General features: G+C 45.9%; 1 protein-coding gene across 8 annotated transcripts in view; it reads left to right on the forward strand.

The window, feature by feature from the left end:
- TNIK (TRAF2 and NCK interacting kinase) overlaps positions 1-26991 on the forward strand; it is a 147231-nt gene that overhangs the window by 52768 nt on the left and 67472 nt on the right. For all 8 annotated transcript variants that reach the window (XM_033069082.2, XM_033069081.2, XM_033069083.2 and 5 more), the window contains exons 3-4: positions 22442-22498; positions 26622-26747. In XM_033069082.2, coding sequence (XP_032924973.1) covers positions 22442-22498; positions 26622-26747 — 183 coding nt within the window. The remainder of the gene's footprint in view (positions 1-22441; positions 22499-26621; positions 26748-26991) is intronic.

A 26991-nucleotide genomic window follows, 5' to 3' on the forward strand; every position in this document is an offset into this window, starting at 1 on the left:
CAAATTGAAAAGTCGTGGGTAGAAGATTAGGTTTACTAGCTGTAGAATGCCTCCTGGAATTCAGATAGAGCTATGCCATTAATAGAGCATTAAATTTTGATAGCTGTTGGCTTTGTTGGAAGTCTGAATTTACAGCTAGTTACTGGGGTGTGCTGTCAACCTGGAGGAGGTGGTGGAGGGTCACCATGGTGGCTGATGGAGCATCCACCAGCATTTCTGTGCTGTGGCCCTGCTCCCTCCAGCACTGGGTGGTCCTGATCTGTGGGGGCCCTGCCTTGGACAGGGCTTTGACCAGATGGAGGTCACTTCCAACCCATAGCCTTGCACTTTCAAAAAAGTCAGGGTGCTCTTTCTGTCTGTGGAGTCAGCAGGTGTGAGGAACTGGCTGAGCTGAGCAAGTCTTGGTTTAGCTCTGCTGCTTTCTGACTGTCCCCACATGTGAAGTGGGTGACCAGGTGACATCCCCACCAACAGGCCAGATTAGTGTCTGGTTTCTGCACCGTCAGTACTGGGATGTGGGGCACATTCCGTTTGCTTGCAGACAATGCCTAGTCACTGGGAAGCCAAGGGGACATCACCATGACCTTTTCCTGGCAGCACTGGCTGGACACCATTCCTGGTTCCAGGCACTGGTGTTGCCCAGGCAGGGCTGGAGGTGGGAGCAGCAGGGCTGGCCAGGCACACCACATGCCTGAGCACAGCACACATCATCCCCGCTGCACACTTGGAAAGGTTCATTATTTTTAGACGAAGCAGGAGATGGGAATGTGCTGAGCTGGCTCATAAGACCTGCCATAAAAAGAACATCTTTCAGGACTCACTTCAACTTCCATCCCCGTGTCAACAGAAGAGCAATCTACCTGGAATTGATAAGTGGTATTGCTTAGAGTCAGTAAGACCTTTGTAACATCTCCATGAGGTATGAAATCTATTACACAACTGTTGAAGGAAATCTGTCAGGATAAACATTAGGCTTCAAAAATAAAAGCAAGTGTTTTGCACCAGAAAAAATTAAGTACTAGATTTTTAATACTAATGCTAAGAAAGACTAAGGTACTTTGTGGGGCAGCCCTGTTTGCACTGGTACTCATGGCATGCTGTCAGGCACACAGCCCTCTGGATGAGAAAAGCAGTGGAAAATGCCAGAGTCCTGGTGCAAGGACAGGCAGAGTTGCTGGCTCTAACATTAGTAGGGTTAGGCTTTTTTTCGTCTGTACTTCCCCAGTTTCACGAGTCAAACTCTTGAGTTTGTAAGTGATCCTCTTCATCTTTCTGATGGCCTGTGATGCTCTGGAGCGGTCCCAGGTCCTGCTGGGCAGTGTGAGCTCCTGCAGGACACACAGGCTGTGGATGTTTGCCCCTGTCCCACCATGTGCCACAGCCCAGCAGCAACTGCAGAGCAGTTTGAGTGACAGGAGGAATGCAAGGACTCCCATGAACAGGGCTCCACATGACGTGCACCTTCAAATACGCTCCTTTATTCTTGGCCCTTGCAGCCAGCAGATAGACTCACGACTTATAGGGTAAAGACAAACAGCAGAAGCACACCCTTGAGTTATCTTGGGTGACATTATTACTGTGATGAAGTACCTTGCAAGGACCTTATCACATTATTTTGCTCCATTATAAGGTCAGCAATCAAGGGCTGAGTCGAGGAGGGATATGGCATTTTTGTTTTGCACACTGAGCTTAATAGGGATAACTCATTTTTTTCCCAGACCGATAAACTGCATTAAAAGTTTTCCAGACCTGTAAAATTAGGAGTAAATTTAAACTGTATGGAGTAGAGGTAGCTTTTTTATTTCAATATTTTTCTGTACCTAGTCAGCAAAGCATTTAGATGTAATGTTAGCTGTAGCTTCACTGAACCAGAGACACAAGAACCCCAGGTTTGTAGTGAGAGGTAATGTCTTTTATTAGAACAGCAGTTTTTAGCCAGCCTGGAGGAGCTGCTTGAGCCCTGGGGCATGCTCAGTCCTTTCCTCAGCCTGGGAAAAGACGTTGAAAATATTTTCAGCAGACTGTTGACTGTGTTAGGCAGGATCTAAATCGGCTTCCTGGGGCAGTGATTCAGGTAGGGTGGGAAAGGCTGGTCCATCTCCCTGCAGAATGGATGGGATTTGTCTGCTTCCATAAGGAGATCCAAGATCCTTGGGTCAATGGCTGATGTGAAACCCACTGAGATCGATTGGAAGGCATTAGGGATCACTTGGGTTTGGGGACAGAGCCCAGGCAGCCTTATTTATGTCCCCATCTGGCTGCTCCCAGAGAAGACAACTTGCAGGTGTCCCTGGGAGTGGGAGAGCTGGCTCAGCGAGCTCAGCCTTCTCCTTGGCTATCAGTGCTTTGCTTCCATAAGTGAATGTTTTCTGCCAGAAAAATGTTCCCAGCTATATTTTTTTTTTTCCACTGGCTTTATGGAAACACTGTGCCTTTCTTCTCCTGGCATCCCAGCTGGTGCCTGCCCTTCCTTTGGTGCATACCAAGTCCTCCCTTCCTCATGGAGAGGGGATACCCAGACACTTTTACTCAAAACTTGTTTGCATTAGGGGAAAAAAAATACACTTTTCTGCAGATTGAAAGTTTGTTTTCCATGGAGAGACTTGGCTTTGTTTTCTCATAGTTTCTTGGGGGTTTTTGTGGGATTTCTTCTCTTTTGTTACAGGGTTTTGGGGGTTTTTAAACTATCTTTAGTTGGTGGCAGCCTGGAATTGAGCATGAAAGCAATTATATGCTTTTTAGCTGAATTTCCCAAAGAAATGAAGCTGCTGCTGCTGCTGGCATGGTTGTCAGTGAGTTTCCTCTGTCTCCAAGTCAGGCAGATTTCCAACCTCCCAACTCATCCCAGCCAGATTTAGCAAGAGCAGAGATCCCTGGGACCAGGAGTGTCCCTAAGACAGGTAGTTGGAATAAGCAAGAGACCCCCCATGCTGCTGAGGCAACAGCTGCCAACACTGACATTACTGAGCACAGAAGAATTTATATTTATGAGCGGCAAAAAATAGTTTTCATAAACTGCAGCGCTTGTTTCCCTTCTCCTTTTTTAATGAGCAGAATGGCTCGTTTATACAAGATGCTAAAAGGGCCTTGTGTGCACCACTTATTTAACGGCTTGTAGTGAGCCTTGATGGGAATGTGACCTAGTTCAAGTCCCCGGAGGCTACTGCAATAAAAATGATTATGAATAAAACTGCTCTTATCACCATATGGCAGTTTCAGGCATTGCACATCCAGAGTCTGCAGCAGTTTTGTCCAGAAATGGTGAGCTTTTTCTTAAATAAATCCATCCAGCAAAGGCAGCAGAGGAGGAGTTGCCATTATTAGTGTTCTTCCCTGTGAACCAGCAGCAGAATCCTCGGTGGCTGGAAAGGGGAGGATGGGTTTTGTTCTGCAGGCTGCCCTGGATAATGTGCTTTGGGAGCTGAAATCCTCCCATGGAACAGAATCCGTTTTGCAGGTGCAGAGCACTTTACTTTTTCCTTATAAGCCCAAGCAGAGATTTAATTGCTGCTCTTCAGAAGTGCAAAACAAGAGAATGTAATAATTAGAGCTGTCAGGGTGTCCTTTCTTTCATGCTGATGCTGACATTAGCTGGTTTAAAGCCTATTTTTAACCTCTGTAACATTGAAGACTGACTGTGTATTTTCAGTCTGGCTTTATTTGTTTCAAACTTTGTAAATTTTAAGTAAACTGGAAGAGGTGAGGAGAAAGGAAAAACTGGATGAACAAAGGAAGGAAAGAGGAAAAACCAAACCAAATCAAGTAAAAAATGTATTGGTAAATTATATTCACCGTACAGTGAGGTTTTTTTCTTTTTATGAGCCTGCAAAATTCCTTCTAACTAGAGTTGAAAAATCTCAAAACATAAAACCACAAGTGCCTGGTAAGATAAATATTGTGTTTAATGTACCTTCAGACAGCGCCCTGGATACAGCAGGCAGCACAGGGACTGTTTTTCTTCTTCAGCAGTCATGGCTTTATCCAGCCTCATCCCTGACTCCTCTGGGGGTTATCCTGATGAGCCAACAGCAACAATAGGAAACCGTGATTTCTGATTCAGCACTTTGCATATATTGTAAATAGATACATATATCTGAGTGGATATCTATGTACATGGTTAAAAAAAAACAAACAAAAAAATTGTATGTATGTATGGTAAGTGTTAAAAATGAGCCACTGCTCCCCTACAGCTTTGCTGAGGCATTGGGGATCCACTGGTTTTTATTGGAGGCTTACAAAAGGCTGAGCTGGTGGAGATGCAGCTATTCAGGGCACTGAGGACTTCGCTGTAGTGAAACTGTGACTTCTTGGGCTGTCAGAAAGGTCACAGTCCTCTGGTGCTGGTTAAATACCTCATTTAAACTGAGGCAGGGATGGAAGAAGAGCAGTGTGGTTGTGTGGTCTTGATCTTACTAAATTAGTGCCAGAATGGGATGTTCAGACAGTCTCACCACATGGCTTCCCGTATATATTCTCATATATTTTTCTCTGTCTGGAATTTAATTTTTATTTTTTTAGGTACCTGTCAGTGCTGCCAGCAGTAACTGGGGGCTGTAGGGAGAGGAGGGGATGGTTTTGTGGTGGAGAGCTCCTCTTGGATCCATCTGATGGTGGCATGAACTCTGCCCTATTGCTGGTAGGCACTGAAATCTTGTGGCTGTAGCTGGATTAGTCCCAGTGGATGTCTGCACAGGAGTGTTTGTTAGCCCACCTGTTGTTACAGGAGAGCACAGAACATGGTGTTGGCAGTGGATTTATTGTATTTTTTGGTGTTTCCTGACATGGATGGCTCATTCCTTGCTTGCCCTCTTGGTTCCTTGTGGATGGATTAGAGCATCATTGTGCCACTGCTTCTGGCCCCTTTCTCATGCAAGGTATTGACATCCAAAACAGAAATTTCTAATCCTAAAATTACAACCTGCTCCTTCAATGTGAAATCAGTTAATCTCCAAATAGTTCCCCAGCCCCTTGTTAGTCACTTTGCATTATTAAATTGAGACATTGAAGCACAAATGTTACATACACCCACTGGCTCTGAACCTGCCGGCCCCAAATGAGGATGGGGTAGCAAAGGATGGAGCTTTCTAGCTTGAGTGGGCTCAGTGCTGCCCTGGGGAGTTGGTGACTTCACCTGTTCCTTCTCAAAGCCTCTTGGAGTGCATTGTGACAGCCAGTGATCCTGACTTTCCTCTTGCACTGGGGAAAGGGAGATACTGGAATTGCTGGGAAGCACTGGTTGAAATCCCACCTGAGAACTGGGGTTGAAAATTTCTTCCCATAAAGCTGGTCCAGCTGTAGTTTGTGTCCTGTAACCAAAGTTAAGCCAGAATCTGGCTCCCTCCATAATGAACTCAGTTACTTGCCCATCATGAGCACCATGGTTCTAGAAGCTCTTGAGTTTTGGTTGGTTTTGTAATTAACTTTTTCTGAAAGCAAACCAGAACTGTGCTGTTAAGATTACTGATCTGTTTTATCCACCCCCCCCTTAATCAGGAATGAAATGGGCATTTCTGCAAGCACCAGAACTAATAAACCTGGTTTCCTTTGTATTTATGTCTCTTGGTTGATTGAATACTTCCCTAATTAAATTAGGATTCTATTATGTCTGCTTATACCTATAGTCTCTCACTCCCATTACTTTTTTGGCAATGCTGAGGCTGCTATAATTGACTGGAGAAAGGGACCAGCAGGATTAAAAGCTGTTGGAGATAAACCTCCTGAAAAACTCTGTCCAGCATCCTTTGCCACCTAGCTGCCTGTTACCATGAAGTTGGTAGAAAATAATTATCTTTGATGTTTTTGAAGTTAGCTCATAGTGTTAAAGCTCCCATGTGCACACATGCATGCACCCACGTGAGCCGAATCCCAGCTTGTTCCTGAGGAAGCTGGGATGAAATGGAGGAAATGAAGGAAGGATGGTATCATTTGAGTCCAAGCTGAGCTCAGAGGGTTTTACTCTGGAAGGTAAGGAATGTGTGTGGTCAGCATGTTAAAGTGTGGTTTGGCAGGCGTGGAATGGCACGGTGAGTTGTGCACTTGTGCCGTGGTAGAGCCATGTGTGAGGGAAAAATGGGCTTGCAAGTGAACACTGAGGGGTTTTTGTGTAAGCAGCAGCTCTTCCCAAATGTGGTCTGTACCCAAAAACCAGGCTGTGCCTAGAAAATCCTGTCCCTGAGTGCTGGGATAAGTTTTACTGGTTTTGAGATGGTTGAGCCTGTCTGAAAGCAAAGGTGTTTCTCCAGGAGTGCCACAGCGCAGACATCAGTAGGAATAAATAGAGTGGAATAGTCCCTGGAAGGCTCACTGCCCTCATTCCTGCCTGAGAAAGGGTGACATGGCACCCCCTGAGCAGGAGACCCTCCAGGCTGGGTCTTTCCACACAGGAACCCTGCAGGATCCTGGGGAGCATTTCAGGAGCACTGCAAGAGCTTCCCATTCAAGAGTGCCTGAGACCATGGGACCTCCTGTGATAAGGCTGAAAAAATTAGTAAGTTGAAGGGTGGTGTGATATCATCCTCCATGTGTTATGAAAATAATGGACTGATGGGAATCCTTGCTGGAAATCCATCTTTAGTCTGAAATGTTTGTGTCAGGTTTAGTAGTGTAGAAAATATGTGAAAATCGAGGCCTTGCATGGCAGATATCCATTTGTGAATAATGGCAACAATGCTCAATTAACCTTTTTTAAAAAAACAAACAAAACATACATTTTCAGAAACACAACCTTAAGACTGCAGTAAAAAAGTGAGTTACCTGAGAAATGTGAATCTTTATATTTGCCTATATGGTGAGAGGGGGAAAATGCTAAATACTGGTGTGACAGCACAGCCAGGTCTTAGAAAAAGTAATTAAATAGTGTTCTTAGAGCACCTTCCCACCTTTTTTGCCCTTTCTTAAAACTATTTATATTCTTTCACAGGATGGAACAATTTTGCTGCCTTGGAAATACCATTTATTCATTTCCCAGTAACTAAATTAGATGTGCTTTTGCTTTTCTGAATTAGCCTGTTTCATTTTCCATGCTTTTAGGTGCTTTTAGCTCTAATTTATGTTGTGTCCAGGTGCCACAGCCAGAGAAGAATGGGTTGGGGAAGGAGAAACCCTCCCATCAGTCCTGTCCCTGCACTCTTCTAGAATGAAACTGTGGGGTCAGTGGCTTTTTACCAACTCCTCCAACTTTCTTTTCAGATGGATGTCAGGTACCAGGGAGATGCCTTGCCATCCTTACCAGGACTGTAGTGGAAATGAAACAGGGAAAAGCAGGATGTGAAAAACAGGTGGTAAGAGGAGGAAGGCAGTGAGGAGGCAGCAGGGACTCGTAGGACTTGGAAAGCTGGAGAAAAGCTGCTGTCAGACAGTGCCACACAAGACCTGAACTTGTATTTTTAGGGACACTTGGGTGTATACTTTACTGTAAATAATGGGTCTGGGGAAGAAGAGAAATTACTGCTCTTCCTGCCACCTGCTCCACTAGGCTTTGTTTCACTTCTGTTTTCCTTCTTGGAACCACAGCATTTGCAAAGTGAGAGGTGTTGGCACCCTCCCACCCCATCACTCCTGGGACTTGCCCCAGCACAGCACAGCATTTCCAGGTGCCACATGAGCCAGGGAACTGCCATGTACACCCAGCTCCTGGAAATCTGCTTTATCCACTCAGTTATTCAATAGCAATTTACCACATTGACAGCCTCTTGTCATCCAGGACCAGGTTTGCTGTATGTTGGAAGATTTTCCCCAAGTGTTTGTATTTCAGGTGGCTCACAGCAGAAGAGCAAGTGCTGGATAATCTAATTTGTGTAAAATCATTCAGGAAAAAAGGATAATTGTTTTGGAAAGACAGGTATACTTCTTGACCTGTTTAATGAGCTTTCAGAAAAAGGAAATTATTTGAGATTTCCTCAAAGGGATTTCAAACTGTTCAGGAATTTAGGGGAAACCAAGATCTGTTTTTCTGTTGTCACTTGGAGTGTTTTTCACTTCTTCTTTCTGCCTTATGTTTTCACAGAAATGGGACACCTTCGTGCTAAATCACAGCACTGTGCATTACTAACTGTTTGGACAGGTTTTATGAGCACTTTTAAAAGACACTTCCTCCATCAGCATATAAGACAGAGAATTACTTTTATTTTTCATCAGCATAAGCCCTTTCAGGAGGGAAGGGACCATGGTTTCAGAGCATATTAATAGTCTGCTACAGATGGCATATCCTGAGCAGGTGTAAGGAGCTTTTCCCAGGCTGGAAGTGCTGCTGAAATCTCTCACTCTTAACAACTATCCTCCATGACCACAAAACCCAACTTGCTGTCAGGGGACAGCTTGGCTTGGCCATCATTCAGGTCAGCTAGTGGTGACTGATCTCCTTGCATGGCTTTACATCTACACCAAGGCAGTTTATCCCCTCTATATTTACATTTATCTTCAGGGTAAGTTTTATTTGCTGAGTTCCATTTCTTCTTGGTCCAGCACATAAATGCTTTGAGGGCCTGAGAAGACAAGGAAAGATACTGCAACAGAAATTTATAAGGGTGCTTGTGTGTGAAAAGGAACAAGATTTATTGAATTCTCTGATTCTTCTTGATCTGGAAAGTACTGGGAACAGCAGCCTTCAGGGAATACTTCAGCTCAGCTCTTTCAGAGACAGGTAGGAATTTGGAAATCTGGAGGAAGGAAAAAAAAAGTTAAAAGCTTTAAAAAGAAGAACAGAAAAAAAGAAAGAGACTTGTAGCACGAGTACCTAATCCAGTTGAGATATTTGTGTCAGAAGTTTTGATGATGGCTCATTCTTTTGTCTGAAATTACTCATCTTCCTCCTTTGTTTGAAGCCCTGAAGGCTCATGGCTTGTAGGCAGTGGGGATGAGTTGTGGCTTCTGCAGTCACCTCCTGTCAGTCCTGGTGCTGCTGCCAGTGACTTCTCAATCACATCACAACTGTGAGCATTAATCACAAGTTCATGGCCTTGTGGTGCCTTTGCTGTAAACATCCTCTGCTTCTCACAGTGCTGCTCCTGTCTGAGCAAATGCAGCCCTGGCATTGCATGATCCTCTGGGAGTCTCCCAGCTGCCTTCACCCATCCAGGAGTGCCCCATGTGAGGAGCACTGGGACATCTCTGCCTATTCTCAGTCACCTGCATTGTTGGGACAAGAGGAAATGGCTTCAAGCTGCACCAGGGGAAGTTTAGATTGGCTGTTAGAAAAATTTCTCCATGGAAAGAGTTGTCAGGCACTGGAACAAGCTGCCTAAGGAAGCAGTTGAGTCACCACCCCTGGAGGGATTGAAAAGATGAGTAGATGTGGTGCTCAGGGATGTGGTTTAGTGCTGGACTTGGCAATGTAAGGTTTACAGTTGGACTCGTTGGTCTTAAAGGTCTTTTCCAACCTAAATGATTCTGTGATTACTGAAACAACAACAACAAAAGAAAAGCCAAGCACATCTTGTAGCTCCCTCTGGGAAATATGATGTCCTTGGAAATATTAGAAACTAAATCCCAGGGTGATATTTCTGCAGCCAGTGTGTCCTGCTGAGCTACAGCTGTGGGAGGGATGAGAAATACCAGGCAAGTATTTGGATGTGACAAGTCAGTTTTCTGCTCCAAAGGCAAAGGGGCAGGTTACATTTATGATGGTATTTGTACAGAAAAACACATCTGTCCATGGGCTTTGTGTTGTTTTTATGTGCTTTAGAGAAGGGGTTGATCTTTTGCTCTCATATTCTGCTCGTTTCTCCTCTGATGCTGGAGAGAAATTGAGTAATAGTAACTGAATTTTCTTTTTTACCCTTCACATTTAAGGAAACCTTCCTCTGTTCTCTCATAAATGCTGGCAGCTCGCTGTGTGCTGATTGGAAACAGTCAGTGCTGCACTGGCAGAGCTGGCTGAGGCCAAGGTTGAAGCTGCAGAAGCCTGAGTCATCTCGTGAAGCAGATCAGCTTTTAATTACAATTTCTAGTGCACTTTTTAAGCAGTCTTGTGGAAATGCTGTGTAGAAGCATTTGAATTAAAAATGTAAAGAAATTTTGTTGACTTTTTTTTCTTGTTAAGTCTTCTGGGAAAACAAAAGCCCTTTAGTCTAGAAAAAAATAATTAAGAATTTATAGACCGCTGTTGTTTGAAGATGTGAATGCAGAGTATGGCTGTGTGAGGAACAATTCCTGATATTCTCTAACATGTCTCTACCCTTAGGCAAAGCTTTGGAGGCTTTATGCAATATGGCATCACCCATTGCATCATCTTTCTGGAGTAACTGTAGTATTATTTTGCCCATTTTACTGGGGGATAACATTGAGCAGCAAAGAACCCAAAGTCTCACCCAAGGCTGAGAGCACTTGGTGGGGATCCAGGAATAGCACCCAGCTGCTTGCCTTGGCCTTGGCCTTGCATCCCAGGAAATTGTCTCACACCACACATCCCTGGCTGTGCTTTCTATCCTTTCTTGGAGTTTAAGACCCCACAGTGCACTTAAAAATCAGTATTAAGCAAAAATCAACCTCAATCAAGGCTCCAGTGTAAAGGAAATTTATACATCCTATTCAGTGTATACCAAAACTTACCCCTGACTGTGTTTGAAAGATTGGGCAAACTGACAGGTTGGGTTTTTTTCCCCTGGAAAAGTGCAGGGAGGTCCTTCCCTGCTTTTCTACAAATCACCCTTGCCCACACTAATAGGTGAGCAGTCCCTAAACACCAAGCAGCATAACCAAACCAGCATTTTGTGTGGCAGCTAGGGGAAATACGAATAGGAAAGAACTTTTTAATATGAATCTGCCTGGAACTTGGTGACTTTCAGTGCTTAGCAAGCATTGATCCTACTGGGAAAAGGTTAAAAGCCTGTGGTGGCTGGGAGTGGCATGTTGTCCTGGCTGTAGGGAATGTGATTTCTGGGTGGCCTGAGCTGCCTTTAGGTAGGGCAGGATGCAGCTGGTCCAGGGTGATGCTTCTAAAGCTGTATCTTACCAACTTCTTTCTCTTGGTACAACTGAAATTGCAGGTTTGTGGCGTGACTCAGTGCAGTGCCTGGCCTTGGCTCCTTCCTGGCGTGCCTGCAGCATGCCATAGTCCGTGTGGATTAGCTGTGGATGAGGTCTCACACCGAGCTTTTCAGATTTCCGCTAAGATCTTTATCCAGTGGAATAAAAGGCCATCACCCCCTGCCCATATGTGTTCTCACTGCAAAGCTGCAGGCAGCCTTCGTGAGCTGCCCACGTTCCTGCAGGCAGCTTTTTGGGCTGCTTTGAGAGCTTTTTTGTCTGCTTTGTTTCACTTTGCAAATAACAGTGAGTAAAATCCATAGCCTTCAGTCAGCTCCTTCAAACTGTACAGCATCGATTTGTGTCTGTACATGTTATTGCTCTCTAAGTAGAACCCTTAATGGCTGGAGAGCCCTCCTGCATTGATAACCACATCAGGCAGTGGCTGCAGGCCCAGAATTGCCAAGTAGTGACATGCTGTGCCAGTGCTGGGCTCGTCCCTCGTGTGCCCAAGTGCTGAAGGTGGCAGGGACACTTGGTCCTTTCTCATTCCTCCCACTCATTCCTGAGCTGTACTGTTCCCATGCAATCCCTGGTACTGGCTTAACCTTTCCCTGCTAATCCCAAGTCCTCCTCCTCTTCTCCCTGCTTTCAAATCCCTGGCTAAAGCCCCCCTTTGCTGTGCTGCCTTGTGGCAAGGCTGGGTGGGGGTTGTGTGCAGGGCTGGGGAGGGTCTTCCTGTTTGTGGGGTCTTTTAGGACTCATTCCTTTCCTAAAGGAGCCCTTGCACCCCGGTTTCTCTATTTAGCAGAAAAATGGGGACCAGTGAGGAACCCTGAGTGTCCTTTGCCATGCAAGGGCAGCCCATGGTGGCATCAGGTGTGTTTTGCAGGGAAAGACAGTGACCTGGCTGCCTTACAGCTTCATAGAAAAGCTTTTCCTTGCTAGTGCAGGGGTGGGAAATTCCTGATTGAGAGAGGAGAATTGGAAATGGAGAAGCTGTAGAAGCAGTGTAGTTTAATCTGCTGATCGACACTGTTGATCCCAACCCACAAGGCTGGCTTAGAGGGCGAGCCACAGAGGGGCTGTTCTGCAGCAGAGTCAAAAATCCCATCTTTATCCCAGACAAAGCAGTGAGTGCACATGTCACAGGCACAGAGCAAATACAAGGATGAAGGAGTCTACATGTCATTCATCAGCTTCCCTTTTCCAATAAGCAGTTCTAAAATTTTGCTACTCAATACCTGACTTACTTGAAACATCGGACAGCATGGAAGCTTTGATGCCTCCCTGTGCAGCCACATTAGTATGTATATCACAGAGGGTTGCTCTAGGCACGGCTGGAGTAAATCAGTAGAACACAGGCACTGCAAAACGTTTATTGACTCCTGACAGTAAGTGACTCAGGGCAGGATGGGATGGACAATAAGTTGTCAAGGCTGCTCAGGGCAGACAAAAACCCTGGAGGCGACTCTGGATGAAAGGCAGTGTGATGTCCATCAGCCTTCGAGTATGTGAGGTCTAAAATTGATATTTGAGCTGACAGAGATGGAGAAATGTGCAACACAGGGTCTGCAGTATCTTGAGTTACAAAGTCATTGGGATTAGGGGAGCACCTGAGTCCTCTGAAGATCTGGAGTTATTTATGTCATTCTTACACTCATTTTCCTCATGCTACGACCTCAGTCACCCAAGAGATATATGTGAGACTTTCTGGCAGCTGTGGCATTTTCTCCTAAGCCCCATAAAAATGTAAGTACCTTTATCAGCTTGTTCTTGTTACTTCTGCCACCCTAAGACAGGGACTTGGAGTCAGCTCGTGATTGATGAATGAGTGAAGCCTGAATGTATGAATTGGCTCAGGTGCCAGTCAGCCTTGCTACCTGGGCAGGAATCAAGGGGGTTGGATCTGTGCTGATCCAAGTGTTTGCAGGACTGGAAAAGCTCAAAGAGGGAAGCAGTGGAAGGGTTGTAGGGATGGCTTTCTCAGAAAGTGGTTCAAGGTGACTGGATGTAAATCCTGGCTCATGGTGGGAATGTTCAGCCCTTACCAGCGTTGGGACTGGACCTCAGACATCCCCAAATTTCTGCTGCATTTTGGGGTGTTAGGGTTGGTGCACAGTGAACCTACTGGGTTTGTATTCAGACTCCTTCCTACGAGCAGAGAGTCGTGGAGCAGTTGGGGGTGGCAGAGGTGAGAGCCCTGTTTGAGACCCTCTGCTGAGGTGTCCAGAGATCCGTGCTGGGATCTCATCCTGGGCCATTGTCCCTGCAGAGAAATGGGGGCATGTGGGGCATCATGGACAGCTGAGATAAAAAAGTACTGCCCTGCAGTTACCTGGATAAACACAGGGAACAGGCAAACCATGGCTGGGAGAGCAGGCTGGGCTGCTTATCAGCTGGGGTGATTCATGGGATCATGGACACGGTTGGGTTGTGCCATTGGCAAGTCAGTGAAACCCAGTGGAATCCCTTCATGAAAAGCCATTGACAGCCATAGACTTAAATTTCCTGAATTAAATGGCTGGGAAAACACCACAAATACTGGGCTTTCCTTCTTACTCAGTTTTCTTTACACAGCAACAAAAAAAAAGCACAAAACCCTCAACCAGCTTTAGGTAACAGATGCCTCTGTGTCCCCTGTTGGTGTCTCCTGCCACCAGTGCTGTCCATCTCTGCTGCCAGAGAGGATGCCAGGCACTCAGGTTCACAGAAGGTGGTTCTCCCTTGCTGTTGTTGGTTGAAAAATCACCTTGCACTTCACATGCCACCTCCAAAATTGGATCTTGCTACTATGAAACTAGAGCCGGAGTCAAGCAGATGGCACTGCAGAGGTGTTCCCAGAAACTCCATTCCCATCACTGTGTAGTGTTTTTCTGGAAGGCCATTTTTAAAACTCAGCTTGCAAGGGAGTTACTGATTTGGGGAATGGCTTGAAGAGCAGGTGACACTTCAGATGTTGAAAAGCAGCTGTTTATTGTGTGGCACAAATAAATGGGGTGCCAAAAACCTGAGGAGGCTGAGGGGTACCCATGTCCATCAGTGTTCTGGGATGGATTGTCATGGGAGGTTTGCAGGCATTAAGCCCTGCCTACCCTGCAGGAGGGAGCAGGTTAGGAGCAATCTCTGTTGAAGGGAATTGTTTTTCTTACAAGTACAGAATAAATAGAAGCAGGTGCTGAAGCACACAATGTTGTAGAGACTGTGCTGGTGCCCCTGAGCTCTGGATACAGCAGCTTGTTCTCATCCTGAGCTTTTGGTCTGAAGTCTTGAGCAGCCCCAGTCATGACATTGCATCCCTGGTGCCCTGGGATGCCTTTTCCTGTGTCCTGCACAGAGCCTGCTTCACCTGTGATGGGAACTGGTCCCTGAAGCTGCTGGGCTCATCCTGGAGTTTGGGTTTGAATGTCGAAGCTGAGGTGGTCCTGGCCACTTTAAAGCCAAGGTGCCCTGGCACCACACAGAAATGGTTGGCTGTGGATTGCAGACAGCAAAAGCATGTGGGAATCAGGATCCACGTGGCATTCTGCAGGTGTGACAGCTCCCTGCTGCAGCCCAGACCTGGCCAGGTCTGTGGTGGCACCCTGTGACACGTCAGGCAGCAAGGTGCCAGCTGTGGGACAGCCTGGCTCATTGGACAAGGCTGGCTCTTCCTTGGGCCACCCTTGGGAGTCCTGGGTGGTCCAGGCACTGCATTCCCTGCACAGCTCAGTGCTTCCCACTGGGAGGAACAACCTGGTGCTGCCATCAGGACGTGCCCTGTGTGACAGGGTGCCTTGTGGGTCTCCTAGAGGCAGATTTAATTTTAGTTATGAATACTGCAGAGTTGAATAGGCAGCGACGTGAAACAGAAGCACAGTGGGGGTGTTAAAGGGTGGTAATAACATGGCTGTCATGAACTGCTGTTGTTGGGAACAGGCTGTGCTGCCTCCTTTTAGCTGTGAAAATGTGCACTTGCAGAGGAGCTGGGGCAAAGGGAGGACAGGGTGTGTGGGAGGGGAAGGAGCACCCTGAAGCCTGGCTGCTGCCCTCCTTGCCTGGTGGGCTGCAGGTGATGGGCTGCTCCCCTTGGCAGAGACCCCTGGGGATTGCCCCATGGTGGAGCTGGGAATGCTGGGGAAGGGGACAAAGCTCACAGAGGGCCTGGGGAGGCTGCATGGGGTTCAGTGGTAAATGGTGGCATTCCTTCCTTCATCCCACTGAGGCTTTCTTGAGTCCTGCTGCCTTCAGTGTGGGACCAACTCAGGGAATAATTTCCTGAGACGCTGCTTGTCCTTCTGGGTTTTTTAATACGTTTATTATTCTTTGTCAGGAACATCTCACCTTAGTCCTCTGGTGCCTCAGGTTTCCATAGGCAGCTCCTAAACCCCACTTTTGGTGTATATTCTGTCTGTTGATGATCTCCATCTCTTTCTGCTCCCCTGCTGTGGTGCTCAGCCCACTCCTCTTCCAGCCTAGACCTGCTCTTGTTGAGGCTTTGACCTCCCTTTCCCAGAGCATCGTTTGTTCCTGGACTCTGGGAAAACTCTGAGAAATGCAGAAACACCTTGAAATCTGTTCTGCTGCAAGGTTTGCTGTGACCATGAAGGGCAGACCTCCAAAAGCTGCATCTTAAACACCTGTGGGCAAAATCTGTCACAATCATTTGTGTGATTGTGGAGGAGATGCACAGCCTGGCATGCCCAGTGTGCTGATGCTGAATGGTGCCACAGAGACAGGAGAACAGGCTTTGTAACCAGTGTTCTACCCTGGGTGGAAATTAGAAGTGGGGCTGGCCATATCTGGAGGAACCATCTGCAGAAGCTTCTGGAAGGACTTGGCTCTCTGATGCTGATTTTGGAGTACTTAAGACAATGGTTTTATCCATGGGAGAGGGAAACCTGGTTCTTCCTGAGCTGGAGTTGGAGTCTCCAGCCTCATTTGAGCTACAAGAGGGAGAGAGGATGGAGTAAGTACAAGCACTGGCATAAGAGATGTGTTTCCCTTATGCAGGGAATACAAAACTGTAGTCTTGCTCACCTATAGGCTGTAGTGCATGTTCTTGCTGGAGATGAATAATATGCTAATTTAACAATTTAGTTTGGTAATCTGATAATCCTGCCTTCTTTACTTAACATCAGGGCTATTGTGGAGCTGCAGTAATGGAATTGCAGCTGTCTGAGCTGCAGGGTCCTGATCAGAGCTTGGATTGATACAGAGGACTGGAAGACACTTCAGTCCAAAGGTCAGCTCTGTTGGGTCAGCACAGAGTGTTAGCTTGGCCCTGTGCAGTTTAGAGGTGTCTGTGCTGGGAGCAGATTTAGGCTTTTCCAAGGGGAAGCTCTGGTTGTTCAGTCCAAACTGAAATATTAATAAAAATACCCAGCTGAGCATCAAAAAGGAAAAAAAAATCCACCTTGTTTAGTATCTGTTTGAGTTTTTTGCATGTTTTTCAAGATCTCACTCTTTAAAACCTTGAAAAAGATGACAGGTGTATTGGCTGTGAGTGAAATTTGTGTTTGTCCTTCCCAGTGAAAGATTTTCTGCTCTCCAGAAACAGCCCAAAGGAAAGTAGCAGGTTGGCTAGAGGTGAAGATCTGGAAGGGTGTGGAGGCAAGGAAGGACACTGCCTTTGTGGTCAGCTCCTGCTGTAGTAAAGCAGAGATGGGGCTGAATCCCTGGGCAGGGTGAGGGTGGTCTGAGGCCCCACTGTCTTGAAATCCCCCTCCCAGTACTGGAGTTATGTGCAGGCAGCAACAATAAGGTTTGGCCCTTGATGGCTCTGTTTTAATCAAAGAGATATGTTACTCTTTGTTAAAATAAACATTTTTCTCATCCTGGTACATGACTCAATTTTTCTTATGCTGGCCTCCAATGTTTTAACTACCTTCTGAGATACATGGATTTATTTCAGATGTGTTTGAAGAGATCTGTAAACCAAGTGCAAAGTTTGCATACGTCAATTTTAGCCAGCTTGTTTGGTAGATTGCTGAATTTTCACACTAGAATAAACCTATTTTTTTACATCAGTAAGTATTTAGCCCCTCAGACTTGTTGGAAGAGGGGATTTTGGCACCCTCAGGATTGCTTTCAATGGGAAAGCAAGTACATAAATGTGCCTGTACTCTGTAAAAGCTGAGAACAAATCATGCCAGGTGCTATAAAATGGTCTAATGTACAGCAGGATGGCAGTTCAGATTCACAGCTCCTGTTGCAAGGCAAAGCTCCTTCTCCCAGGAAAAATTGGATGCAGTTTTCAGTGCATTAGTGCTGAAGTGCCTTCATGCTGAAAGTCTTGGACTGGATTCCCTGGATTACCTTGAATTACAGGAAAACAAGGAACTGGCAGGACCTAGACCATGGAACTGGGAGAAGTTCTGTCCCCTGCCAGGAGATCCTCACTGCAGAAGGTCTTGGATGCTGAAACAGAGTCTGGAGATTGAGACTCATCAGTGGACACCTTGAATGGTGCATGTGCAGAAGCAGGGCTGGCCAAAGAGGTTTTTGTAGCACTTAACCCAAACTGTATGTGAGCACAGAAAAGTGAGCTGGTGACTTCTAACCTGGTAAAACCTCTGGTATCCTGTGCCTGTTGTAGGAAGAATATGCAGGATGTGGTGGTGCTGAGGATGTGCTGGGTTTGGAGGCAGGGGTTGGAAAGAGAAAAGTAGAAAGAGTGGTTGTTGGGCTTCTGGCACCAGGCTGAGGATTTTAACTGCAACAGAAATGTAATGGAATGAATTTATTTGGGAGGCTTCTCTGCTGCCAAAGTGGTAATATTTGGACTTTAATGAGACTTTTTGTTGTTTGTCTCAGTTCACTGGGATTTCTGTGTGAGACACAGTGTTCCTCAGTGGTGAGGGCTGGCGTTGTGGTCTGGTCCCAGCAGGGCTGTGCATGTTGAAATTTCAGCAGTGCTTTGCAAGAGCACCCCAATCCCACTCATTTCAATATTCACATGCAGCATGAGTAAGGGCAGTGCAAAATGGTTGGATTATTAGTGTTTTGCTGTAAAGTATCAGATATACAACATGGTTACTCCATTAAGTGCTGCAGTGGAGATTTTGTATGCTTGGGGCATTGGAGGCTGTGTGTCCAGCCTGGGAAGTGTAAGACATGTTGCTCTGCCTGGCAGAAGGAAATGGGAGCTCTGCATTTCCCAACAAAGTGACAATTCTGGTTGTGTCCCACTGGCTGCAGCAGGTGGTGGGTCATTTGTTTTGTTGGACGAATAAAAGCCGACAGCAGAAGTTAAGGAAATATGATGGAATACATTTCTGGGTACAGAAATTGCAGTTTTTGCTTAGAGGTGAAATCCATGCTTGTGCAAGGAAAATTTTAAAAAGCAACAATCAATCATCGTCTTTCTGTCCTTAAAATGTGGACTGGAATTTTGGGCCAAGATATGCAGTTGTTGTCTACAAAGGCTGATATTGAGGCCAGGGTTTATTTATTTAGTAAACATAATGCCTGAATGCATCAATTGATGTTTAAAAGCATTTACCAATGTTCTCATTGTGTGCTGGTCCATTACACTTTATGGAGTGTGAGGACCACAACCTTTGAAGAAAAAACTCATGGTGCTTGCTTCATTTGTAGAAATTAGTCTTAATACTTGACATTATCAAGTTAGTGATAGTTGATATAACATTTTGAGAGTAATTAGGAGCATGAATTTATGCTCAGATGGATGTTTAATTAAAAATTGTGACAGCTTTGAAGATCATGCTTGAATAATCCTGGGGCTGAAATGTGGGTTTGTACCCAAGTGAACCTTGACAGTGAATCTGGAGAGGGGGAAATGCTTTAGTAGCTCAGTTTTATTCCTGTATGTTTTATGCCATCGTAGCCATCAGTGTCTGTAACAGTGCTGAATTCATGGAGATGAAGAGCTAGAGGCAGAACCTGCCTTGGAAAAGAGCAGGGAGATGTGGGAGCTGTACCCCAGGTGATGCTGGCAGTGCTCCTGCAAGCCTTGGCTGTGAACATGGGGTAACCAAAGTCCTGCTGGAGAGCTCTTCCCTTCCTCTCCTGGGATTTCTGGAGGTTCAGTCCCTGTCCCACCTGAGCAGAGAGGGAACACTGGGGATCCCGTGGTTACATCCAGAGCAGAGGTGGTGCCCTGCAGGAGCTGGAGCCCTGCAGCAGGATGGGGGTGGTGGTGGGATGGTGGGATGTGCTGCAGGGTTGGGCTCAGGAAGGGATCCTGGTTCTCGTGCACCTCTTGCTCTTCTGTACGAGCATCTGGGAGCAGCCCACCGCCCACCAACCACCACCAAGCGGAAAAATCCGGAACAATGGGAGACAGAGAGGGTGGGAAGACAGAATGTTACAGATTGCTCAGGAGCATCAACTCCTCTTCACCAGCAGACAGGTGACTGCCGACAGGTGAGGAAGGCACAGGGAGCAAGGGTGGCTCAGTGATGGCAGTCCCCTGCCAGATACCTTTGCTCCTGTCCCAAGAACATTGCTGATACTGTGCTCTGAAGGCTCAGAAGTGACAGTTTTACCCAGGAAAGGTCCCATCCTCTTCAAGGCTTTGCCTTCAGGCAGCTGCACCCTCTCCAGCATGCCCATGGGGACACTAAAATGGAGGAGTTTTTAAGAAGTGCAGATTTTCTGTTGAACCACAACACTTGTTACTGTTTTGAGCCACATCTTTGGTGTCAAGGAGGCAGAGTTGAGTCAGGGGAGCAGGAGTATGCTCAGTCTTTATGTGGTTTTTGAGTGGAGGGCACTGCTGTGGTGGTGGTTTAAAGAAAAAGACCAGCAAGTTTTGATGGGTAGACGACACACAGGAGGTAAAAGCATCACAACAGAGCTTTTTGGTACTTTCCTTATTTTGATGCCCCAGTCCTCTTTTGTAGCTTTCTTACAGCAGCACAGATTAACACTTGACATTAATTAATTCCTAATTTCAGTTTACCTTGGCTGTGGAAGAGGTGGTTCCTCTTCCTGATCCAGCTGGATACTTGGGTGGGCATGGGTGATCCTGGTCTTGCTTCCAGGCTTTGGGCACAGCCCTGGAATCTACATGGCCAAAGTGTCAGAGATGTCTGATGACTGATGCTGTGAGAGAGGTTTATTGCTGCTGTGGCATCTTTTACTGGCTACAGATTGGATGTTGATTTAATTCCTCTGTTGCATCTCTCCCTTCCAGTTCTTGGTGTCTGCCTCCAGCCTGTCTATATCTTTATTGCAAATTCAAGAACATCTGCAGTAGGGTAAAAATCAACTGGGTTTTCTAAACTATTTATGAAGGTTTCACAGTTTTCCGTGCTGAGCAGTAGGTTGAATTAAAAGGGATGGTTGACTGGTGAGGAGATGCCTGTTTTCCCTGGATGGCTTCATCTGCCAGGGTGAAGCTGTACAATCCATAGTCATGAACAAAGTGTAGAAAAATCAAACCTTTGCTACAATATCCCAGGGTGAACACTTACTGGTTCTACTCCGCCTGATTTTTGCGTGACTAAGTGCCCCTCATGGCTTACATTAACATATGTTTCCAAGTGGTTTATTTTGTTTTGGTAAATGCTTACATAGTGTTAAGTTCTTACCATTGTCTGTAAATAATTTGGGAGGAGGCAGCAGATTCCTGGGAAGATGCTGTGGGCACACAGGGATCTCTTTGCCCCTGGCTGGTACTGAGGGAAGCAGGAGCACATCACCATGGCAAAGCTGGGGCTTTTCCTTAAAACACAAAGTGAGGTGCTGATGCATCATGTGAAGGCAGGTATAACTCCTAAATCCATTATTTGAAGCCCCAACACGCTTCCCCCTCCTCCTCCATCTCACAGGAGATGGGGCATGCCATGGGCCAAGTGTTTACCCTGCTGGTGCTCTGTGGGCTTTAATTAAAGTGTCAACACATGGAGACTTCCTGGGCAAGCCATCAAGGACAAATTTAGGAAGAGGAGGATTTGTTTCTGCAGATCATGCTGTCTAAATAGATGGTGTCTAGTGACATGCCCCTCCTTCCTGACAGCCACATCCAGGGATGCTTCAGCCACAACCTGGGGCTACTGTGATGGGCTGGGTTTTATTACTTTTTATGTTGCACATACTTTAAAATAAAGCTCTTTTTCTGCTGTTAGAACATGGGGTTGCTCAGGACGTATAAATTGTGTTAATAAATGAGTGAGGAGCCCTGGTGGGTGAATTGGCTTCCTGGTGAAGTCATAAATTTGGAGAGGATAATGCTGCCTTGCTCCACAGCCGGCGTGTGGGTTTGCTTCCCAGCGCCGTGCCTGGAAACCTGAGGGACCAGGGAGAGGTTCCCATGTCTGGTTCCTGAGCTGAGATGGTGTGAAAGACCATCTCCAGTCTGCAGGAGGGCTGGGAGACCTGACACAAACCCCAGCTCATCAACATGACACTGCTGTGGGGGCAGGAGGAGCCTGCAATGTAGGAAAAGCTTCTGTTTTTCCCTGTTTGTGCCATGCTGCAGCTTGACCCCTCTTCCCTTCTGCTCCTGGTTCTGTCCTTGGTGTGTTAATTATCAGTGCTGCAGGGCAGGACCTGCCATTCCCTCTGTGTCTTCCACACCATAACTCACATGATGGGGCCTTGGGCAGCTCCCACAGTAAATAGGGATGTAAACTGGGAAATGGGGATGCTTCCCTTTGCCTCCCAACTCTCCTGTTAGGATCAGTGTTTGCTGGCTTTCCTGAAGGAAAAACATCTTTTCCTCAGGCTGCCTGGTTTGGAAGCAGAGCACGTCCTCCAGTTGGGGGTGGGAATGATTTGATATGAGCAATTTGGATATGATGTTGGGTGATCCATTTCTTGGGAAAGGAGGAAAGACTGGGAATTGACTTGCTTGATAGCAGTTGTGTTGGTTTTAAGACATCATAAATAGTTGGAGCTCTTTTATATTTTCACCATCTCTCCCAGGCATTTTCCCATTAGGATTAATGTAGTCAAGCACTCTGCAACAAACAGTTCATTGCAGTGATTTGCTGATTTTTTCGGTTGCTGAAAATTTTAAAAACCTCTCTAGCCTGTTAACCAAGTCTTTCTGAAAAGAAATAAACCACTGGTCAATATGGTGTCCTGCAGGTCAGGGGTCCCTGGTTGTGTCCCCAGGCCCATGAGAGCTGGGATGGGACCCCAGAGGACTGAAGGCAGTGTGGGTACCCCAGCCAGCACATCCCCATCATCTCAGCTCCAGCAGCCCATTTCCAGCCGAGTCATGCTCTGTGCTCAGGAGAGGCCCCCAGCTGGATTTTTGTGCATGGCTGAGCATTAAAGGGTATTTCCAGCACTTGTTTGCCAGGAAAATACAGCACTGAAGGCCCTGTACTAATTAATTGTAATGGCAGGAGGAAGGGGAGGGAATTGCTTTCTCATCATGGCTGCTGAGAAGATGCTCTTGAAAAAGCAACAAATGCTGTGTGGATGCTGCCAGGGCGAGGAGATTGTTTAAGGATATTCTTCACTGTGAGGAAAACATTGTCACTGAGCAAAACCAAACAAATTTCTCCCTTTTCTTTTGCAGGGTCGTCATGTTAAAACAGGCCAGCTTGCTGCTATTAAGGTTATGGACGTCACCGGGGTAATGTATCCTCCTCCTCCTGCATCCTTAAATTACAGATAAGAGGAAAAAGGGGATGGGGTGTGATAATGTGTGGGGCTGGGTGAAAGACTGATGTTCCTGGGAAGTAAACTGCCTTTGTCTTAATTTTATGATATGTGTCATTAAGAGGTTTTAGTTTTAATAAATATGTGAGAAAAAAATAAATCTGGAAGAGTTTTGGAGATTAATTATTTTTATGCTGAAACAAAGCAGCATCCAGTTCCAGCAGTGGCTGTTTTAAATGCCCTAATAAATTCTGAAGAAAATCATAGGATGATTTGGGTTGGAAGGATCCTTAAAGATCATCCAGTTCCAATCCCTGCCATGGGAAACCTTCCACTGTCTCAGTCTGCTCCAAGCCTCATCCAACCTGGTCTTGGACACTTCAGGGATGGGGCAGCCACAGTTTCTCTGGACAGCCTGTACCAGGGCCTCACCACCCTCACAGACAAGAATTTCTTCCCAATATCCCATTTAATCCTGCCCCCTGTCAGTTTGAAGCCATTCCCTCTTGTCCTATTGCACATGACCTTGTTAAAAGTAGCAACAGAATTGTGTATTCATAACTTATTTCTGTTTCTCTGCATCTCTGATTTTCACTGAAGAGCTTTTGTTCACCAAAAGTATGTTGCAATTATCGTTATGAATAACTTCACGAGGCAAGTTGAATAATTCCCGTGCATCCTACTGATAAAAAAATCACACCACCCTCGTCTCAAAGGTGGCTCTTTTGAAACTTTTGTCAGAACCAAGAATTTACAAATCATTAAATGAAAAACAAAATTGAGGGGGAAAGATGGTTTCACCATTTCCCAGTTACCACAAAAGAAAAAATGAGTTGCTATGATATAGAAATGTAGATGCATTTAGGAGCATGGCATGAAAATGCTTTTTCTTGAGTATTCTTTTTCCCAAGTACCCCTCCCAAAGTTCCTGCACTGAAAACATTGCCAGGCTTGGGAGTAAGAATGTGTTTTGTCTTTCTTTTTTTGATAGAAATAACACATTTCAGCATTAGGACTCAATCACAATCTACCCACCTTAATTTTTGAGTTAATGTTTTAATTGCTTTCAGGAGCTCAGCACATGCAGAAATGACTCTCTGTGAAAGCAGTCAGCTGGCCTTGGGAATCTGTTTTGAAATACCTTAGATGCTGTGGTATTAATATCTATGGGACCTTCATCCAGGTTATTTTTGGTGCTAGCAGGTGAAATGGTGTGTGGAATAAGTCTGTAAATGTGAATGAGATTTGTTCCTGTTTACTTGTAGTATCTACAAGTGCCATTTATCTCGTTCCCGTGGGAAGCAGGCTCTAGGGGAATAGCAGACCCACCAAGCATAAACCCATGGCATAAACAGCAGTGAAATTCCCATGGGATGAAGTCTGATGTTAGAATGGATTTTAGCTGAGAAATCAAAACATTACTCTGAGGCCAACCACAGGCTTAAATTTGAATCCACACTTAATTCAATGCTTTTAAAATGCCATCACTTCCAAGGAAAGATATTGGAGAAAAGTTCCTGAAATCTGATATTGCCCAATAACAGTTTCATGCACATTTTTTAGTAGATGTACCTGATCTAAGACTTTACCTTGTAAAGCTGGGCCTCGTGTTTGAATGTACAAGGTGTAAATCAGGTATTTGTCGTGGGTTGTGGCTTTTGGATATTTAATTGTTTTCCCCTTAGGCTGCAGGGAGGGCTCGTTCAGGGCAGGGCCAGGCTCAGGCAGGATGGGCAGTGACCATGGTGCAGGCACTGCTAATCTGTGCTAATCTGAGCTGTGACTGTGCTTCATAGCTCTTGGTGCTCAAGGCAGTTCTAGAGCAGGAATGGGAATTGCTTCTGGAGGAGTTTCTAAAGCTGGTCCCTGCTTTGTGCCTACAGCCATGCTTGGCACCTGCTCCAGGCTCAGTGCAAATGCTGCTGCTGAAAACCCAAACTCTGTCCTTCGTCTCCTCCTCACACATAATTGCAGAGCTGCCACTGCTTCATTTGATCCTGACCTTCCATCCCACCTGTTTTTCCAGGATACCCCTGATGACAGTGTGCCTTTCAGTAGTCAGCAGAGAGCAGAATTAGTGGGCTCATCCCAACCACAGCCATCTGCAGCTTTTGGAGTGTAAAGCCCAGGCTGGATGGGGCTCTGAGCTACCTGGTCTAGAGCAGAAAGTGTCCCTGCCCATGGTGAGGTGTGGAGCTAGGTGATCTTTAAGGCTTTTTCCAACCCCCAAACCATGATGATTCTGAGTTCACCGAGCTCCCAGACAGCATTTTATCCTGACCATATGCTTTGCACTAAACCTTGACAGGCTCCTGACAATGATGCTTTGTTTAACTCATCTCTGCTCTTACTAATTATGTGTTAGGGAAGATTGCAGAATAGAGGCCCTCACATTGCAGCACTTCATCAGTTTGGGCAGCTGGTCTCCCTGAATTAAGAATTCAGATTCATTTCCAGGGGCTGGTCCTGCTGCATGACCTACATGCAGTGAGGGATGTAACAGAATCAGGTGATGGAGGCAAAGTGAGGCAGCACTGGCCTGTGGCTTTTGTTGGGTTTGGGATTGGAGTAGTTACAGCAGCTTGCTGTGATGATTCCATTTTCATCCCTACCTGTCTGGATTTTCTGGGGATGATCACTCTCAATAGTCCTGCTCGGAGCAGGAGTTTGGCCATGCAGACACATCCTCAGGTGCAATCCACAGATCTTAAGCTTTGGAGGGGTTTTCCACCTATTTAGAGTTCTACTTGAAGACAGAGTCACAATAAAACTTTAGACCAAATGTCCCTCTGGCTTACCTCCATTTATTCCTAGAGAGCCAGGCATGAATTGAGGGATGACTGAAAAGCTGACTGGGTACTCAGAGAGCTGGAGGGATTTTGTGCTGAGTGCTGTTCCTTGCTCCCAGCACTGTTGAGCATCCAGCTGCTTTTTAGTTGTTGTTGCAAAGGGCTTCAATTAATAAAATCACCTCTGTGGCCTGATAAATTTTATGTTATATGCCCTGGTTTCCTGGACAAATGAAAACAAGCAAAGTTGTGTTGACTGCTTGAAGAGAGGTCATAAATGTTCTTCCAGAATAGTGCCCTGGTTTTCTTTGTAATGTTTGAGCCTGTTCCTCCTCCTCCTTGGTGCTTATAACCCCCATGTTCTTACCAAAAATAAACTGGAGGTCGTTTATGCAAGCTCCATCCAGATATTTCTTGTACTTGTTCCTCCTTTGCTGTTCTTCCCTGAATGGTATTTTGGGAAGAAAGATGTGTTCCTGTCCATGTTATGTGACACCTGGTCAGGGGCACTGCTCCTCAAGAAAAACTGCTCCTGCTGCTCTCTGGGTGTCTTGTCCTTTGCCCATTTGTAAAACTGAGGTCAAGAGAGGCAGGTGAGGGACACGAGGGGAATAAAGGAGAATAAAGAACAAACAGCCCTTCTGGTCCTTTATAATAAAGCTCATTGACATCAAGGTGCTGAGTGCTGCCTGTGGAAATACAGGAGGCTGGAATTCAGTCAGCTTAAAATAAAACCAGGGCACTTTTGATGGGTGTGACAGTGAAGAGAGGGACATCAAAATAGGTATTGTGTGGTTCCTCTACCTCTGCTGCTTCAGCTAATGCAGATGGGACAGAGAGGGGCTGGGATAGCCCATAGGAATGGTGCTTGTCACCAGGACTGAGTTATTCTGATGGAGTTTGTGGACAGACAGCACCTGCCTGCTCCCCATGTGGTGCCACCCCAACTCCTGGTGTCTCCAGATACCTTGTGCTGCTTCCACGGTTGGCAGGAGTGATGTACCAGAGGGCTGGGAGCACAAAAACACGTTCTTGAGCCTCTGGTGTGTCTGTGAGGGTGTGCTAATGCGTCACTGGGGTACCACAGGTATGGTTGAGCTTCAGAACAATGGGAGTCTCTAATGCATTCTCAGGCTCCCATGGTCTGCTGTGAAGTGGCTGTAAAAAAATGATACAAAAAAAACGAGAGGTCAGTCAGGAATGGGCTGCTTGGAAATTCACCCACATACAAGGACAGCTCAGACTCTGTGAAGTGCAGTGTCCTAATGCCTCTGGTTTTGTCTTTCTTTTCTTTTCACCTCATCCCAGGATGAAGAGGAAGAGATCAAACAAGAAATTAACATGCTGAAGAAGTATTCTCATCACCGAAATATTGCTACGTATTATGGTGCTTTTATTAAAAAGAACCCACCAGGAATGGATGATCAGCTCTGGGTAAGTTGTTTTCTTTTCTTTAAAATAACTGGGATTTGATAGAGATTTTTTACTCTGAATTGTCCTCAGCTTACACAAAACCCCTTTTTTTGCATCCATCTTTTTCAAAGTCATGGCTTTGATCAGGCTCTTGCTGCACTGCAAAACACATCTCCATATTGCCATAAAATCTTTGCAGGCTGATGGTAAACCCATTTTTATTCTGAAGTGTCATTAGCAATATCTTTATTACATTAGTCTATTG

Source organism: Catharus ustulatus, chromosome 10, assembly GCF_009819885.2.
Source record: "Catharus ustulatus isolate bCatUst1 chromosome 10, bCatUst1.pri.v2, whole genome shotgun sequence".
NCBI classification, from domain to species: Eukaryota; Metazoa; Chordata; class Aves; order Passeriformes; family Turdidae; genus Catharus; species Catharus ustulatus.